Source organism: Pseudonaja textilis, chromosome 2 (assembly GCF_049901715.1).
Source record: "Pseudonaja textilis isolate UNSWEBS1 chromosome 2, rPseTex1.2, whole genome shotgun sequence".
Lineage (NCBI taxonomy): Eukaryota > Metazoa > Chordata > Lepidosauria > Squamata > Elapidae > Pseudonaja > Pseudonaja textilis.
The window spans coordinates 225,178,968-225,199,213 of record NC_141991.1 but is presented as its reverse complement, the minus strand read 5'-3'; the positions used below and the strand labels follow the sequence as shown (position 1 = coordinate 225,199,213).

General features: G+C 33.8%; 1 protein-coding gene across 2 annotated transcripts in view; it reads left to right on the top strand.

Annotated features, from left to right (window-relative positions):
* Positions 1 to 20,246, top strand: part of CERT1 (ceramide transporter 1) — a 77,924-nt gene that overhangs the window by 46,957 nt on the left and 10,721 nt on the right. Inside the window, exons 5-16 of one of the 2 annotated variants that reach the window (XM_087927159.1) lie at positions 148 to 286; positions 1,854 to 1,937; positions 4,386 to 4,543; positions 7,083 to 7,175; positions 8,842 to 8,928; positions 9,500 to 9,592; positions 10,143 to 10,217; positions 13,420 to 13,515; positions 14,431 to 14,563; positions 14,793 to 14,863; positions 18,896 to 19,024; positions 19,264 to 19,393. In XM_087927159.1, coding sequence (XP_087783285.1) covers positions 148 to 286; positions 1,854 to 1,937; positions 4,386 to 4,543; positions 7,083 to 7,175; positions 8,842 to 8,928; positions 9,500 to 9,592; positions 10,143 to 10,217; positions 13,420 to 13,515; positions 14,431 to 14,563; positions 14,793 to 14,863; positions 18,896 to 19,024; positions 19,264 to 19,393 — 1,288 coding nt within the window. The remainder of the gene's footprint in view (positions 1 to 147; positions 287 to 1,853; positions 1,938 to 4,385; positions 4,544 to 7,082; positions 7,176 to 8,841; positions 8,929 to 9,499; positions 9,593 to 10,142; positions 10,218 to 13,419; positions 13,516 to 14,430; positions 14,564 to 14,792; positions 14,864 to 18,895; positions 19,025 to 19,263; positions 19,394 to 20,246) is intronic. The other variant, XM_087927160.1, reaches the window with a different exon arrangement.

The following is a 20,246-nucleotide window of genomic DNA, read 5'->3' as shown; positions in this document are numbered from 1 at the left end:
TTCAGATAGGAACGTGATCTCAATAACTTAAATATACAAATGTTAAAAGTTAAATATATAGTGTATGTGTACTGAATTAACACATTGCTTAAAGTATGAACATATATTTGGGTTAATATAATGGAACATTTTACCAACAATTTTCAGAAGGGCCACAGTTTGCGTGAGAAGCTTGCTGAAATGGAAACCTTCAGAGATATATTGTGCAGACAAGTTGATACATTACAGAAATATTTTGATGCCTGTGCTGATGCTGTCTCCAAGGATGAACTTCAGAGAGATAAAGGTATTAATTTAAATATCTTTAAACTAAGTGATTCTGTCATTGTAAAATGGTATATATTGCAAATTAACATTTATTTTAGGTGGTGTAGTATGATCTTATAAAACTATGGTGACTATAAGGGGGCTGGGTGTTGTCCCTGTTGGTCTGCTGCATGTTCCATACAAAGCCTTGGTTGCTGATTGGAATAAGGCAGCTCATACCCATGTGATGTGACTCCTTAGGGATCTTGTCACTCCCCGTGTTTATGAAAGAGCTGATGGAATGTGATGTGTCTAGAGCATCACTAGTGCTCAGTAAAGGACAAACTCACCTGAACGTAAGTTAGAGTCGTTATTAAGACTTGCATTCAGATAGTGAAGCTCCACTACTTTTCTGCCCTTATTGTCATACCTTAACCCTGTTTCAGGTGACATAAGCCCACCTGGATAAGGGAGGTGTGGAGATCCCCTTACAAGGGTGTGCAGGGGAATGTATGTAGCATCTATCCGATAAAGTGACTGGAATTTGTTCCCAGTTGGATGCTGGCCAGAAGAGATGCCTAGAGAAGATCCTTGCTGGTTGTCTGGGAATGATTTGAATCTGTTGGATCTGAGGAAGTGCACAGAATCCTCAGGACTGTGAGCTTGGCCACGTGATTTTTTTTAGATGTATGCCTCTCAAGTGTTTTTAATGTGACCCACAGGGTGTCATGTGAGTGGATTCTGATGGTGGCTATTTGTTCTTTGAGTGAAGGGGTTGTTCCTTTGCCTCTTAAAGGGGTGGTTGTTTGTTCCCTCCTCAAGAAGCCATAGCTGGATCCCACCATATTAGACCATTTTTTCCAATGACTCTTCTCCCTTTCTGGGGAAGGTGATAAAAAAGATAGTTACATAATAGCTTCAGAGGTCTGGATCCTTTTCAACCAGGATTCGGACCCGGGTATGGGATGGAAATGGCATTGATTCTGCTTTTGGATGACCTCTGCCATGGGTGGGATGGGGTAGTGTATCCATCCTTCCCCTACTTGACTTACCAGCAGCTTTTGTTACCATTAAGTATAATGTCCTGGATCAGCTCAGAGGGGTTGGATGGCATGGTGTTGTGGTGATTTGCCTTCTTCCTTCAAGGTCAATTCCTGTCTGCGATGATTGGGAAGGAGAGGCTTTTATTTTCAGTTGGAAATTGAAAGCATGTAGCAACTAAAGTCATGAAATGAAATCAACATACTAATAAGGGATATGATTAAAGATCCCTTAGCTTTATTGCTTAACTGGTGTTTCACAGTAGCACTCATCTCTCCCCACCTATCCATTAGTAAACTGAATTATAACTAATTTCTGCTAGCATTTGAATTTTTAATAATATTAATTTCCTATTTGATGTATATAAAAAGTATACAGGTATGAATATCTAGTAAGATGCATAGAATTTATATTTTGCTTGGATATTGATTTAATAAAATGTTTCCATGGGTTACTAATACAGAAGTGTTAGCTAGCTGACACAACCTTTGACTTAAAATTATTTCTCTGCTATCTTCTGATTTGATGCTATGCACATTTGTAATTGATCTGTTTCTTTGTTGTAGTGGTAGAAGATGATGAAGATGATTTTCCTACAACACGTTCAGATGGGGAGTTTTTGCATAATACTAATGGAAGTAAAGAAAAATGTAGGTATACTTAAGTACATTATAATATAAATGCTCTGGTGAAATAACAATCCTTTGAGTACTTCATGAGTACATCATGAAGTGATTCAGTATCATATGCTAAACATGCCAACAAACATAGAATTATATATATTTTAATTAAATATGTATTTTATTTTAAATGCTTAGAAGATATGCAATATACTAATTTACATTTTATAATTTAAAGATTGTATTTAAAATTATAAAGCTTTAAAAGAAATTAACATTTCTTTAGAGACTTGCAACCCTAACCCTATCTAATGTTTTTCAAATAATTGTTATTGAACTTGATAGATTTACTCATGTAAATGGACATAGGATCAAACCATACATTACATTTAACTAATAGTTACTGAAAGTATTTAGCAATTTTATTAAACCAATTAATAACCCTGTTCTTACTTGCTAATTTCAGGATGGTTTTATTCATTTTTCCCCCTGTTACATTTAGGTAAGTTTAGGAATGAATCTGTTTAAGAAAAACCCTAAGTATTAATTCTATTCAAGGCAGCTTATAACACTTTTAAAATTTGATTTCAATTATTTTGATACTCCCATAGATAAAACAATAGAACTTAAGGCTTGGCAGTCTGTGTTGGAACAGAAGTAGAATGCTTGACAGCAGTAACTACATTGTGTGTATATTCAGAATCATTTCTTATTGGTGATGCCTTAGCTATTTCTTCTGTTGATAAGTGTTCATCTGACGTATTGTCACTCATGCTATGCTTACATCATATTAGATTATTGTAATGTGGTTTCTACCTTGACGACTGCCTAGAAACCAGACACAAATAGCCTAGGAGGACTATGTTATTGACCAGTAACTGTTCAACGAACCTAGTTGGTTTCAGAATGCTATTCAAATATTTGCCCTTTTTTCCTCATTTCCTTATAGAGAGATGTTCTACCTATATTGGTGACACCAATTTTATGGTTACTAAATATAAAATCTTATTAGAGGTTATCTATCTTAAATGTAATATTTTTCTCACAGAACTCTTTGTCTGATATCCTTTGTCCTTCTGAGCATAAGCCAGAATTTTGTTTCAAAAAGTTTATGACTAACAAGAGACAGAAGACTGCATTTTGATACTGCTTAATTTTCAGCTTTGATTATGCTATTAAGCTAGGTAATTTCTTCTAGTTATGCTATATTTGACCTACATATATTATTATTTTATATTAACAGTCTTCAGGATAAAACTGTTTTTAATAATACCATAAGAGCATAGTACTGCCACTGTATATGGAAAACCTGCAGTATACTTCATATTTTTTATGTATTTATTATTCTACTTTCTTAATATGCCTTGAAGTTTAGTAGATATATTCTTTGCTGGCCTTCAGGAGTGTTTTAATTATATACTGCATTTTGTTTTTATTAACAAACTATTTTTTTTAACTTTTATCTTATTTCTTCTATCTTATTTGTTATGCTAAAATATTTTGTATTTCGAGTTGTAATCCAAGTTACATACTTCTATTCATTGTTATTGCCATAACAATTTACTTAAAATGAAATTTATTTTAAAATGTAGATTTCTGGTTTTTTTCTAATATAGTCAGTCATTTTTTTTCTATGTCTTTCTTTTCTTGTCACATAGGAAACTGAAAACATATGGTGGTATTAAGTTGGGATAAGCTTGATTCATTATTTAGATTATACAAACAAATGTATATTTTATTAAAAAACATCTGATAGGGTTTATAAATAGATTTTTAGGTATGCCGGTAGCATATATTGATCTTACCTGATTAAATCCCAGCTCTTAGCAAATGGAGAGGCCCAGTCTTAATATGACAACATCTAACATGATTTGAATGATACATTTTTCCATTCTTATCTATATTGATGTATTTTTGTAACATTCTACCTCGTATACTTTTAAATAGATCATTTATTCAAACAAGCTTAGCAACAGATGGCTATTGCAGTGAAATACTGAAATAAGCTGTAGCTATGGAAAATTCATCTGTTTAGGTATATTATAATCTCCTTCCATTTTTTAAGGACATTATTATCATGCCCTGGTTATTTTTCAAATGCTTTTATAGTGTATTATTAGACTCAAACGCATGATAATTATTGATTTTAAATGCTGTATCTGCTAGCTTTTAAGGTGGTTCTGTTTTAATTAAATCGCTTCACGCTGTCAAACTACAATTGTTACAAGAATATTAACACTCCTGCCACCCACACATTTTTTCAAAGCAGAGTTAAAGCACTGAGAATCAGAATACACAGGAATATAGTTGGAAGAAGGCATTTCTTCTACTGAATTTTCCCTGTATTCTCCAAATGAACTTTAATTGCCAAATGATTTTTGCTGTGCATAGGCACCATGCTACATTCCAAAAATTTTCAGGTAACATTCATTTGAGTAAGCAAGGTTTGTACTGATATATCTATAATCTGTTTTTTAGGGTTTCCACATGTTACACCCAAGGGAATAAATGGTATAGATTTTAAAGGTGAAGCTATAACTTTCAAAGCAACAACAGCTGGAATCCTTGCTACACTTTCCCATTGTATTGAATTAATGGTAAAACGTGAGGAGAGTTGGCAGAAAAGGTTGGATAAGGTAAGGCTTTTAACTTGTGCAAGGATTAAATTGTGATTTTTTTAAAAAGTCAGATGTACTGAAAATATTGACCCATATTTACATTCAGTTATATATGACAAAGACAACAGCTCTGAAAACGTCTTCATTTGCATTAACATGTTAGCAAATGCTCTACATTCCATTTTGGTTCTCCATCCACAAATCTACTTTTACTGAAATAGAATTAAAACAAGTTTCAGAAATCTTACATGGAACCAAGGGAAAATATCTGTATTTGATATGCAATTCAAACATATTGATTACTTTCATTTCTGGGTTAGATTGTGTAAGTCTGAAATGTACTTTAATATTTGTTTTTTAATTTTGGTTATAGATATTTATTCACTTGTGAGTCTAAAGAAACTTAATTCAGACAGAAACTTTTATTTCTGAAATACGTTCTCCTGAATTCTACCATGTCTCTGATTCATTATAGGCCTCACCGTCTTTGTTTTTTTTAGGCAGTTTACTTTAGGAAATGTTAAATACTGAGACTTTTGAAGGTATGAATAAACTGTCAATTTGTTCTGAAAGACTTTGAAGAGTTAGCATGTAAATATACCATATAAATATAATATAATATAATATTTTATATTTATATTTATATAATATTTATTTATATTTATATATATATTTATATATATATATATATATATATATATATATATATATATATATATATATATATATATATATATATATATCTGTTCCTTTATTTAAACAAAATAAGCTTCATTTACTGAACAGTCAGTGCTAAACCATTGGAAGAATATCACCTCTCAAACCTTCGATAATTGGAACAGAATTAATATCTCAATTGAACATTTTCACTGACTTGTTTCCAAAAACTTTGATGACCTCTGGCTTGCAAATACTTAATTGTATTATACATAATACCATACATTTAGTTATAAGATTTCTAAGAACGTATTACTTTAGGATTTGAATAATTGAATAAGTAGAGTTGAAGGAATTCCATAATATTAGATTGAATAAAAACAGCATTTATGTTGGGAAACACCAAGGCCAGTAGGAAGAAGGTCTCAAGTAGGAAATTGGCTTTGAATCCTTGTGTAGCTGCAAGAGATACAGAACTGACTCTCCCCTAAACTCCATAGTAGAACCTTATATGTTACCAAGAGAAGGCAAGCAATCTGGGGATATTCCTGTATAATAGGCAGAATATAATAAAGTAGTTAACTTTATTAGTAGTCTACATGTATAGATATGCTTGCTGCACCAAACAATTCAACTACGTTCATTGTATAGTTGCCTATACATTCATTGTATAGTTGTATAGTTGTTCCTGTCTTTTGACAAATACTGTAGTTTGAAGAAAGGTTTAATGTACTCTGTATTGTGTTTGTATTTCTGCACCCTAATGGAAATACAAACATAAAGCAGTGACAATGAAAAGCTTCTTCATTCTAAAAGTTGGAATGCATACATTTATATAGATTTACATACATACATATGGAACACATACTTATATAGATGTAGTGTTATTTTTTCTTTTTACATATGGATGTTCTGTGTAGTATCTCATGTAGCACTTTTAGGTATGTGGTTTTATTATTTTGACAATCCATGACTGGTTTCAACTAACTGATTATAAAGGTCACATTTTAAAAGTGGCAGCATTTAAAGATATATGCCTCCATGCCTATTCTTCTCTCATTGTATACTCAGGCTCAGCCTTTTAACAAATCCTTAGCTCAACTAATATATCAAAACTACTGTGTTTCCTTCCTGGGAATCTGTAATGGTGTAATTATTTCACACCTTAAAAGATGCCCATGTCTCTCTTCTGTGCCTCCCTTGATTCTGATAAAGGAGAATATTTATAGCTCAGGGTTGAAAAGAGGGGTCCCTGGTGGTCTCTGAGCTTGGTTGTTTTGTTGCAGATGTTTCATTACCCAAACTTTGGATAATGAAACATATCTAAGAAAACAATCAAGCTCAGAGACCACCAAGGACTCCTCATTACTTTGTTTCCTTTTCAGTTATAGAGGAAATTTTCCCTTTGGGAGATCTGCTAATGTATACAGATATTCAAACTGTCTTTAATCAACATTTTACGTAAGAGCTATGTGAACTTGTGGTCTTGCTCTTTATGTTTCTAAGTACAGTGATCCATTGTAATTTATTAACTTTAGAACTAATAAATGATACTTTGGACCCTCTCCAGTTGATGGTTTCTGTTGAGGGCAAGAGCAATCACTGAATACTTTCTAACAGGCAGTAGAACATATAACATTTCTTTGGGTTTTCGCTTTTGTTTTTCATTGCTATATTACTTTTATTTAGTTAAGGGCTTTAGGTAGCTAAAGACTGAAACTAATTGTTCCCTAAGCAGAAGTTCCTTCTTAATTTCCTTATGCTGATCATTTACTGTAATTAGAGAGTGTACACTATTACACTTTATATTGTGATGCAGTAAATTGTAAAAGTCTGTCTAAGTTTTGAATTGTTTAAGACTTTGTTTAAAACATACTGTCTCTTTTTAATATTCTTATAGGAGGTTGAAAAAAGGAGGCGAATAGAAGAAGCATACAAAAATGCAATGACTGAACTAAAAAAAAAATCTCATTTTGGAGGACCAGATTATGAGGTATGTGTTTATCTGCAAGTTTTCTATTTTAAAACCAAGTCTGAATTTATATACATCCATTAAAGGTAGATTCAAATAGGTACTTAAATATTGAGGAACAAAGTTTCATTCTTGTTTTGGTTTGTTCACTGTTTATCTTGGGTTAAGAATATCCAGAAACAAGAGTTGGGTACACAATGAAAAAGCAATAAGAGCCCCAACTGCTCTTGTTGTGTTCTCTGTATTAAATATTGTATATCTAAAACATATGCAGCTCTTCTACCATTTGTCAGAAATGGTGTAGGGTCCCCCACTTGGGCGGGGGCTGGACTAGATGACCTACAAGGTCCCTTCCAACTCTGGTTATCTGTTATCTTCCAAATTATCAATCCTATTTATAAGAAGGCTTAGAAAAGCAATATATTCTACCTTTCAGTTTTGTAATCACTATGAGCAACTTGAATAAAATAAAATATGAAATTATGAAAAAGAGCATTGTAAAAGATGAATTCAGTTAGATTCAGCTCTGTTACTCCTAAAATACTCTTGTCCTTCTAGATCAGACTCATCCCACTCATGCTGGCAGAGAGGGCCTACTACAGATTCCATCAGTAAAAAATAATTGGCTGTTAAGATCCAGAAGAAGAGCCTTCTCTGCCACAGTGGAACATTCTCTCCCCCCCGCCACTCCAGGGTGAAATCTGCCCCTGCCCTCCTATCCTTCCACAAGAGCCTATAGATCTGGCTGTACAAATTGGCCGAGGACCCAATGAGGGTCTACCATACTGGAAGAGGCTACTAGATTGATAGGAAACCCCACCTCTCACCCTGCATTCCTTGTTTCTCTCCACTGATTTTTTAATCTCATATTTTCATTATTTATTTGTTTAATTTATTGCTTCATTCTTTTTCTACTGTTATGTTTACAGTTTTTTTTAATTTCTCCGTTAGGTAAACTGCCTAGAGTAGCCTCAACAATGAGATAGGTGACAAATAAATTTAACAAATAAATAAAGGTGACATTTAAATGAACAAAAAGTGTAGAGAAGATAAATCTGTCTTTGTACTTTATTCATTAATGATTGGATTACCTTCCTTGTAACATGTTTTTTTTTAGCATTGGAATAGAACAACATAGCACAGAACAGAACAGAATAGTGTGATTGGACCCACAAGGAATTTGTCTCCAGTGCTTCTCACAGTTCATAATTATAGTTACAATCATTAATCATAAATTAAAAACAACAATTGATAAGTCATAAACTAATAGAAGGTAGTAGGAAAAATAAAAAGATGAGAAAAGATGACAAATGAGAGACAGTGCTGTGGGAATTAAGTGTTCAGCAGAATGATGGCACGGGGGGCTGGCGGAACGGGACTATCTTTGTACCTAGTTGCTTTGGCATGCAGTGCTCTTTAGTGGCATCCTTATGGTAGCCTCTTATTTGTCTTCTACTCAGAAAGTGAACCTGTTTTTATTTATAATTATTTGATTTGGGTTCCCCCCCCTCTTTTAAACAATATGGTTTCCTAGTTATATGTTGATTCAGACATCTGCTGCAATATTTTTATTCATTTGCAGTATACTTTTGAGTTGTCTTGGAGCCGGAAACAACTAGCACGTATGTGCGAGGGAAACCTTTACTTTTATCTTATTAAGTTTACTTTCTAATGATTTTTGCTATAGGAAGGTCCCAACAGTTTGATTAATGAAGAAGAATTCTTCGATGCTGTTGAAGCTGCTCTAGATCGTCAAGACAAAATAGAAGAACAGGTAATATTAGTATATGAAGTTCTAGGCAGAACTGTGTCACAATGTTGTATCATTTACTATATAGTATGTGTATCTTAGAATACACATACTATAGTAAATATCTATAACAAGAGTCTTCAAATTTGGCAAGTTTAAGACTTGTGGACTTCAGCTTCCAGAATTCCTGAGCTTAACGTGACAGGAGGAATTCTGGGAGCTGAAGTCCACAAGTCTTAAAGCTGTCAAGTTTAAAGACTCCTGATCTATAGTATACAGTTCATGGGCTTCAGAATGAAAAGGAGCCTATTTGTTTGTTTGATTGATTTTTAGTCCTGCCTTTATTATTTTTATAAGCATTTGGTTTTAATATATTTTTCTTCATTATTTACATTAAAGTAAGAGACAATTGCTGTTTGCTGTTATGCAGGAATTATGTTCAAGGCTTTGTGTTCTTAGCTTGGAAGATGGAGAGCCATAATGTGCCTATCACTGAGAAATATTTTTCAAATTATTTAATGTTTTCATGATACATCCAAAATTGTAGAATAATAAATATATTTATATATATATTTATATATATTTGTTCTTATAGTCCCAAAGTGAAAAAGTCAGATTACACTGGCCAACTTCCCTGCCACCTGGTGATGTATTTTCTGGTGTGGGGAATCATAGATTTGTCCAAAAGGTAAGAAGCTTCCAAAATGTGACCTGAAAGTTGAATCAATTCTGTGTTCCAATTAACATAATAGATTATGGTTATGTAATATGTAAACATCCTATTATGTATCAATAGAGCCATTCAAACTGCTTTACTATCTGCTGGAAGAACAATTACTTTTGCTACATTGATGAACTTAAGAGACGTTTTTCTGCTAAGCGTGCATGCTTCAAAATTAAGTTTAACTAAACTGTAATAAGGAAGACTTTTATTTTACTAGATTTCTGCAAGCTTTCATTTTTCACTCTGTTAGAGAATGGTTTATTATGAATTAGTGAACACATCTTGTGTACCAAACCTAGGCAACAATATTTAGTATTCTGAGAAAGAATTCTTTACTGAGCAGTGTTTGGAATATAATACATAATAGGTGCATGAAGTCAGCATTTGCTGCTGTACTTGCTGCTTATGGTGCTTTTGTTTCTTCTTCATAATCTTGTGCGTGGAAGTTGGTACAAAATGCTCTGTTGTGCCTTTGTTCTGATTACTTGGTTTTTTCTTTGTCTGTCTCTGTTAGCCCTATAGTCGCTCTTCCTCCATGTCTTCCATTGATCTAGTCAGTACCTCTGATGATCACAGATTCAGCTCCCAGGTACTGTATTTCTACATGCAGAGTGGCTTTACCATGTCTTCTTGCTGTATTTCACCTTCATGGTCACTTCTGTTCTTCTTGTTATGTTAACTGTTTACGCTTGTTTTAAACAAAGTGCACATAAACTGTAGGAAGGAACTGTATATTCTAGTGAATAGGAAGAGTTAAATACGATTGTGAAACAGTTTTGTTGCATTTTAGTCCAAGACGTTCCAAATGTTTTATTCCATTCTGTAAAAAACAATACTTGTGTTTTAAGTAATATCCCTTATATTCTTGCAATTTCTCAAACGTTGTACAATATTCAGAAATTTTAATTCTTCAATGACATAGCTAATCTTGTCAAGACAAAAATTATTTATAGTAATTCAATATTCTGATGATCCAACATTTAAGTACTTTGAGTTGGAGATCTACTATGTGAATTTTCATTTGATGTTTGGATCATGACATGAGCAAGTTACATTGGTACAGAGTAACAGTCATCTTTGTTCACTCTTGTTCAATGTTTGGCATGTGCCCAACACTTCTATTTTTAATGACCTCCATGTTGGAGAAGACTTCTCAAATTTGTAAATTTTTCAAAAGAACTCAGATACTATGCAGGCTCTGTATTCAGCTTCCAATATAAATAAATCTGTCCTTAAATAACCTACCGGTATATATAACTTGATGCTTTTTCTAAACAGTTACTTAACAATTTGATTCTGTGGTCTTTGGAGAGAATATCCCTCAAATACTAAAAACTATTTTAAAGAAAGTCCATGTAAGATTCTAAGAACTGAGACAAGGAAGAATGTTTTTGTAATTCCCAATAACACAGACTAGAGGTCTAAAGTTCTGTGGTTATTGATGTTTCTATATTTAGCTCTTTGATATTACAGCTTGACTTCTGCAAGATATTATAATTCAGAGAAAGAATTTGGAGATATTTTTTCCAGTCTACATATTACCAAGGGATATCTGCTTTTTGCTTTTGAATAATTATCTAATAATTGATTATTTTTACAACATAGAATTCAAAATAACATTTAATTACTAGCATAGACTAATTTAACAGTATCATGTAAAATATGTGGCAGGAAGAAAGAACATTTCTTCCCATCTTATTCAATGCTATGATAAAAAATATTTGAATGAAGGTTTTTCTTAAAATGCAGACATTTTTTCATTGATTTTTATTGTATCTAAAGTTCAAAAGTTCACATTTTTCTTTATGAGTATAAATGATCTTTAAAATTTCAGGAATGTACCATAACAGAAAGCAAAAGAATACAATATCAACTATTGTCTTTGCTTTCAGAACAAGTTTATTTTACAAAACTTGGCATGGTTGTTTAGTTCTCATTTGATAATTGAAATTAATATGATGGAATTTGCATTAAGATGGAAGCCTAATAATGGATTTGTGAATAACTAACAATTTGGAAGCAGACATGATATTAGATACAAGACTATGTTTGCAACAACTTCAGATCAGGGCAAATTGCTAATTGAGAGAATATTCTTAAATTGAGCAATTTGTCTGTGAGGCTCTAAAATGTGTGTGCTGTTTGTCAAACACAATTCCTCCATTTTTATGCCAGAAGTTCAAAAGTTATTGATCATATGTGACCTCTCTGTAATGTTTCAAATGGAGTTAACTTTAAGAAACAATAAATATGTAGGTAGATTTCCATTATGTCTTGTTTCATTCAATTATAAAATATGCATGAATAAAATCATACTGCAAGTAATGTGATTCTAGGGTGTATATAGGAAAAAAATGTATACAATTCCTAAGAATCAAGCCTTTTCCCTGAAATATCTGTTAACCTTTAGAGTTATGAAGATGTTGAAAAATATTGCCTTACAAACCAATGTGGTAATTGAAAACATGGCTTCAGCATATTACATAGCAAGCTGACTTTTTCCTTTAGCTGGTAGAATAAAATAAATTATTCAGGTAATAAAATTTATCAAATATACAGGAAAAGACTGTAAAATTGGAACAACATATAATTTATGAGGCTGGAAACATTTCTATTTACTTGGTACAGCATTTAAATTATTTATACACAGAAAGCTTAAGATATTTAGCAATAGGAAAGAGACTTGATTGAAGATTATTTGGTTTTGAGAATGATTAGTTGTGTTCTCTTACATTTACACATTGTTGTTCAGAGTAATGCCTCTAAATCAAATGAAGGTTCCTATTTAAAAATGTAAATCAGTCAACCGATTGAGGTTTTAAGCAGTAGAGCTTCTGTAAAGTAGATGCTCTTAGTAGTTCTCCAGTCTACTTTCTTAATTTCTATTCTTAAAAGTAATTTTAAGAATAAAAGTAATTTTAAGAATAGAGCAATTTTGAGGTCTCAGGTTGATTTCTGTGTGATTTTATAAACAAATAGGCAGTGGTGGGATTCAGTTTTTTTTTACTGCCGGTTCTGTGGGTGTGGCTTGGTGGGAGTGGCAGGGGAAGGATACTGTGAAATCTCCAGTTATAGGTGGGATTTGCCGGTTCTCCGAACTACTCAAAATTTCTGCTACCGGTTCTCCAGAACTGGTCAGAACCTGCTGAATACCACCTCTGCAAATAGGTCATATGTTTGTAAGGATATTTGATGATAGGAAGGAAAGTCATTTAGTGGCATTCTCTATTGTCATGTAAGTTACAGTAGAGCAGAGATGAGCAGATTGAGATGGGTATATTGATGAGTACATGGATTGCTGGTAAATTGAAATATTCTGGCAAATGTTCTTAATGCTAATGGGAACATGCTCCCAATTTAGAGCCAGTTTGAATGTTTACTTTTACATTTACTTAAATTTAACATATGAGTTTAAATCTGTTTAAATATATCCTGAAATCATATTAATATAAATTGTTTCCTAAAGGGACACCCCCCCCAAATGTATTGTGATTAAGAGACTTTCTGTTTGAATCCCGTGTATTTGTGCTTGCTTGCTTGCTTGCTTGCTTGCTTGCTTGCTTGCTTGCTTGTCTGATTATGGAAGTTCTTTGCTCAAGTCTGTTTCTTTGTTGATAATATATTTTTGCACAGTCGTTTTACTTACTTACTTACTTACTTACTTATTTATTTATACAATAGTTTGTGTAATGGTACATTAATGGCAATCATGTGAGTATCTCCAGGCTACAGAAGAGCTAAAAATACTTCCATAAATGTATTTTCAATTTATTCCTGTTTTGTTTTGAAAGGTGGAAGAGATGATGCAGAACCACATGACATATTCGTTACAGGATGTAGGGGGTGATGCAAACTGGCAACTAGTGGTTGAAGAAGGTGAAATGAAGGTAAGTAGAATATTTCATACTTTATGAATATGTTAAAATGAATAATAATTTAGACAAAGAGTTGCTAATTTCCATGAGGTTGTTAATTCAGTAAAAAGGTTGAAATTGGATCTCCAGATTTGGTTCAAGCTTTAAGCTGCTATTCGTTTTAGCTATTTAGAATATATATTACTTTGTTTCTCTGTCTAGAATAATGTTTACAATTCTAGTCTATACACTTGAAAAACAATATGACTGTGCTAGAAAAGTACAAAAATATTCCAAAAATTCTCAGAGACCTTGAACTCCTTGTGTACTGGAAAAGGCTGGAGTGTTTGGAACTTTGTAACTTAAAAAAGGGATAGGAAGTGGAGACATTATTAAACTGAATGAAATCTTACATAGAATGGAAAGAATGAAGAAGTTTTTTTCCTGTCAAAATATTAGATCTTATAAAGTTGATTGGAACAATATTTCAAATGAACAAAATGAAGCATTTCTTTGTACAGAGCATAATTAACCTGTGAAATTAATTATCAGTAGATGTGATAGCTACTAACTTGGATAGGATTAAAGTGAACTAAATATATTCATTGAAGAAAGGTCTATCAAGGCCCACTGGCTTTAAAAATTCAGTTACCTTCAGTATGGGGGAGAGCATGTCTATAGATGCCAGTAACGGAGGTACAATGGAGAGACATGTTATACATCCATCCCTAACCTGTGAATATCCTAGAAGCATCCGTGTGAGAGAGAGAAAAAAACCAGAATAAAATGGGACTTGGTATGGTCCAACAAGTCAGTTTTATGTTCTATATTTAAATGAATGGTATTTCTACTAATTTCTAATTTTACTAATCCAGGATTTTCCCCACCAATTTCAAAAGTGAATTAAGAATATAAAAAAGATTTAAAATATTTTATATTTATTCAAAGGTGTACAGGAGGGAGGTAGAAGAAAATGGCATTGTTCTAGATCCATTGAAGGCCACACATGCAGTCAAAGGCGTTACAGGACATGAGGTCTGCCACTATTTCTGGAATGTTGATGTTCGCAATGATTGGGAAAGTAAGTAAACGTAGTTTGTTTATTTATTTGTATTTGCTACTGTTCAGTTGACATCCACTTAGTCCAATTCCCTATTTTCAGTTAATATGTCTGGAAATTCTAGGACTTGCGGTTTTAACTCATTCAGAGGACAGAGATCTGGCTAATTCTGATCTAACTGATATGTGAAAGTATCATTGCTATATTTTAATTATTTCTTTTTTTTTTCTTTTTTTGAACTTGTCTTTAGCAACCATTGAAAATTTCCGTGTTGTAGAAACTCTAGCTGATAATGCAATCATCGTCTACCAAACACATAAGGTAATATTTAGCATTATTTCATAACACTTCAAGGTACTATAAGCTCTATGAAGAAAGAAAGCTACCTAAAGCTTATAAGTTTCTGTCTTATCTGGTTTTTCCTGTTAGAACATTCCTGAATCATCAGGAAAAAAATAGTTACAGATTGATGTTTGTTACTCTTTTGCAAAATTTGGTTAGAAGTTTCTTTAATCTTGATCATGTATTTTTGTTCCAAGTAATTCAGATCTTATTTGTTTTTAGAGAAGCAAGTACAATAATAATTGAGGAGAGACAATAGCTCAGTAACAGAACATAAGCTTTGTTATTCCAAACTTCCAAGGTTCAGTCTTTCCCCAGATGCTATGTGTCTGTGAGTGGGTGACAGGAAGAAAATCATTTCCTAAATCATGATTTAAAAATATTTCTAAAATGATGCCCTAATTATCATGTTACATTGAAAGCCAAAGTAATGGCTAAGACCAAGCTACAAACTGGGATGTCTTCATCTTGAAGGGTAACTGATTTTGCAGTAAAGATACAATTTTACCATATTGACAGAGAAGAATATTTGTAACTCAGGGTTGAAATGAAGGATTCTTGGTGCTCTCTGAGCTTGGTTGTATTTTGGAAGATTTCATTACCCAAATAAGGTAACAGTTTGAGCAATGAAATAGCTGCAAGAAAACAACCAAGCTCAGAGGTAGTATCAAATACCCCTGAACCTTAGAGTACCTTTATATTAAACAATGTATTATAGTTCTTTCCATTTATTTATTTGTTTATTTATTATGAATTTATTTGCATCCTCATCTTTTGACTAACAGCTTAAGACAGTGGTCACCAACCAGTGGGCCACAGCCCACTGGTGGTCCATGAAAAAATTTTGGTGGGCCACAGTGTGCTGAAGAGCAGGTGGCTGGTGGGGAGGTGGGGCAATCCTGCAGTCTCCCAAGCAAACCTGTGTCATGGCTGCTGCCTCCTGCCTCAGCCCATCGAGGAGGCCGAGCAGCAGTGGGAAGAGCGCAGACCTCCTGATCCACAGGAAGTGGCTGCCAGCAATGCCCTCAGGTGAAGATGTTGTGAGGGGGAGGCTCAACCCAGTCTTCCTTCTCGCCAGAAGCGCTCACATGCCCAGCAGGAAGGAGGAGGCTTGTTGGGTGTCAGAAGGGCAGTGAGCGCTTTGTGTGTGAGTGCTTCTGGGTAGGAGGAAGAGAAGCTCCTGAGGGGAGGTGGTTAAACCTCCCTCTTCTGGGAAGGAGGAAAAGAAGCTCTGGAGGGGAGGGGATTGAGCCTCCCCCTTCAGGCGAGGAGGAAGAGAAGGTCCAGAGGGGGGGAGGTTGAGCCTCCCCCTCACAACATCTTCACCTGAGGGCATCGCTGGCAGCCACTTGATCTCCTTGATACACGGAGGCAGGAGGTAACACAAGTTCCGAGTTTCCTTTTCTCACCCCCTCACAGGCCAGTGTACACCCGGGAAGGGCTCCGATGCCACAATCTCCTGCGTATATGAGTCTATCCGCTATCCGTATCACCTCTGTTGCCCCACCTCTTCGCCAGCCATCTGGTCTTTTTTTTTTTTAATAAAGTTTTATTTGGGTTTTTACACATACAAAATACAAGTAAAACATCTTTTTTGAAAATAGCATGGTCCTGGGTTGAACTTCTTTATACAGACACAAAACTCAATTTCATGCTCCTTGTGTTCTATTCCATATCTTATACTATTCTACATTTTCTATATAGTTTTTCCCCTCTTTTAATTTTCTCAATTTTATTTTGATTATCTCATCTCAATTCAAATCATTATATTTATACTTTTGTCTGTTCTGTTTCAATTTCATATTATCTTTTCTCATTAAACCAATTTTCTCCTGTAGTTACTAATTGGAGTATGATACCTTTATATCTTTTAATTATATCCATTCAACTCTTATTTAAACTTCAATATATACCTTAAGATTATGACCTTCAATATAATACATAATACATAACTTCCAATCGAATTCTGCTTGGTACATTCTTATAATACACACTATATTCTTTTTTAAAAAAGGATTATAAATATATGTAATTATAAACCCTCATTTCATTCCATTTCAGTTCTATCAATAATCATTAAAATCTTAACATCTTTAACACTTCTTTTCAATTAAATATCATACTTCCTTAAAAACACATATAATCTCCATAATTAATTTTTCCCTTATTTCTCTTCACATATATTTTGTAAATCATTAAATATTCATTTTGTTACATTTATTTATTGACAAGCATTCCACTGAATTACAATAGCTATTTTATGAAACATTTTAATCATACATTGTTGCATATTTTCTAAAATTATTTCTATTTCTAATATAACAATACTACCTTATGTACCTTTGCAGAATCTCTTTTTCCATTAAATTTTCACCCCTTATCTCTGAATAGGCCCTGTTTCTCTATATATTGTTTCTGTCCTTTATAACTTCTTTTCCTTTCTTTCTTTCCTCTCATCTTCTCCCTCCCCTTTTTACCCCCTTGTCTCTCTACTTCTAATTCTCTCTTCTGCATTTCCCTCTTCTGTTGCTTTCTGATTTTATACTTATTTTTTACTCTATTTTTTTTGGGTGTGGGGGGGAGTTGTTTTTCCCAATCTTAAACTTTTCATTCTGTTTTCCCCCTTTCCTTTTTTTCCCCCATCTAAGATTACTTGTTCATTAGGGATGGCTTCTTCTTTGTCCAATCTTCTTGTTCTGCAGGCATTTCTTGTTGATTCTCATAATTCCAAATCTCCATTTCTAAAAACTGAAATATGAAGCCAAAAGAACCTCTCCCTTCTTGTGCATCTTCTTTGTACATTTTAAGTTCCATTTTCAGTTCTTCTAAAAGTGGAGCCATTTTAAACAGTTTTAAACAACCACCCGATTGATTTTAGTCATTCAAAACAATAACCAAGAATCCAGAAATCATCAAGTAATCCAGATAGTCCCAAGTTACATCTTCTTATTTCTTTTTCGACTTTCTTTTCCTGGGGTTTTTGTTGCGATATTTCAGTTAGAATGTATCTTTTGGAAGTCTCGTTGAGATTTTGCTGTAAATTCTTTTTAATTCCAGGCAGTCTCCTCCCTTCCAGTTCCTGCCCTTTTATTCTTTTTCTCTCCTTTCCTGTTTTCAAAAGCTTTTAATTATCCAGAAATCTTTATTATCCCTTTGACTTTTTATTTTCAGCATTAAATGCCCATTAATGTCAGAAGTGGATTTTTTTCCAATTTCTTCCTTAAGTCTCTTAGCTGTCAGTATAGGAAAAGGAGAAAAACAACCCAAATCTTTTCCCTTTTCTCTCTCCTTTGCAGCTTAAAAATCTTCTTAGGGAACAATGTTATTGGTTTTTTTTTAATAGTTTCAATTCCAGGGTACCTTATTGCTTTTGCTGTTTGACCCGGTCAACCAAAACTTTCTCTTCTTATCTTCCTCCTGCACATTCTTTTCTGGTCGAGTTCTTCTTTGTGGTGGCCATTTCTGACCACCGCTACAACCGCCTTCGGGAAAGGGAGTATTGGCCAGCTGGGGAGGAGAGATGCAGCTCTCCTCAACCCTGCTGGCAGTCTGCCCCCTCTTCACCACCTCTACGGGGTGGCTTAGCCCCAAAACCAATCAGCTCGGGGCGCTCCAGCAGCGAGCACGGATCGAAGCCTCGGAGAAACGAGGATTCCGTCTGTCACTGAAGAAGCTCAGACTGGAAGTCCCAGCCACCTGGTCTTCAACATGTGGCTCATTGGCCTCCAGACATCAGATTCTCTCCCCACTCCATAAACCTTTCCAGCTCTGGATGGATCAGTTGGGACTCAGGAGGCAGAGAATAGATGGGGGCAGGGCCAGTTAGAGGAGGTATTTGCCGGTTCTTTGAACTACTCAAAACTTCTGCTAGCGGTTCTCCGGAACTGGTCAGAACCTGCTGAATACCACCTCTGGTAACAATCAGTATCCTCAAATTTTGATTTATTTCTGTTTTCTATTAGGATTACTGCAGAAGTGTTTTCTTTTTAAACATAAATGCTTTCCTTCTAGCGAGTATGGCCTGCTTCTCAACGTGATGTGCTGTATTTATCTGCTATTAGAAAAATACCAGCTTTAAATGAAAACGACACTGAAACATGGATTGTCTGCAACTTCTCTGTGGAACATGATAGTGTTCCTGTAAGTAAAACTCGTAGTTTCTGAAAGTATTTATTATTGTACAATTCCTTTCTTAATTGCTGTGTTTGTGAACCCTAGGTCAAGGATAATTTAAAAGAAAAGAATGGAAAAGATTCAAGATATTTAACTTAATGAGTTTTTTTCGAATGGAAAAAAAGGAAACAGCAGTTTATGCCATCGTATTTCTTTACAGTCAGCATTTAATCAAGAACAATGTGAATGTTTGCATTTTTCGACAGACAACCAATCGATGTGTTCGTGCCAAAATAAATATTGCTATGATTTGCCAGACGTTGGTAAGCCCTCCAGAAGGAAACAAGAAAATAAGCAGAGACAACATCCTATGCAAGATTACATATGTAGCAAATGGTGAGGCATGAACTACTTTCTTGAAATGCGTATGTAGTTGTATTAGTGTAAAAAGATTTTTTTTCTGATTTACAGATAAACAACCATACAAATAATAAGGCAAAAGTCCTATGTACATACTATGTATGTAATAAAATTGTAGGTATCATGCATATAATTCACATACTGTACTTTTTCTAAAGATACTGCAATAATTAATTCTGTTCTGACATTGTTTACTGTTAAAACTACAATTAAAACCAAATACTCAAAAATTAAATGGTTTTTGGCTTCTTTTAAAATGATAGAGATAGAATGAAGATAATAGGACAGGAAGGTTCATCTTTTTCCATATTCAGGAGCATGTGTAAGGTCAGGATAAACTAAAACTAAATTTGATTTCATTTACATTTAAAAAAAATAGAAATATTAATGTGAGTTGTCTTCATTGTATATAATCATTTCCCTCTTCCAGTACGTTCAAAATTGCAATTTGAAAATCATTTTGGACAGATTTGAAGCCCACAACCCCAGCTTTAGGAGGTTATATCTCTTTTTTTAGAGGCTGTGTATTGTTACATAAAATCAAATCTGGATCTCCTTCTGCCCACATATTAAATGGAAAACTCACTGTGAAATCTGCCCATTGGGCATGTATTCTGTGTACATTGTTTTGTGGATTCAAACTCTTAAAGTTTTGAGTATGTAGTAATAATTGTAGATGGATTGTGAGATGACTCCCACAATTTTATTTAGATAGATCTGTAAATGCTATATGGGGGTCTAATTTAATTTCCTATTCCTGTAATATTAAAGTGAGGGCTGATTTTATTGCTTTTAATAATACTTCTACATAACTAAAATTTTAGGATTT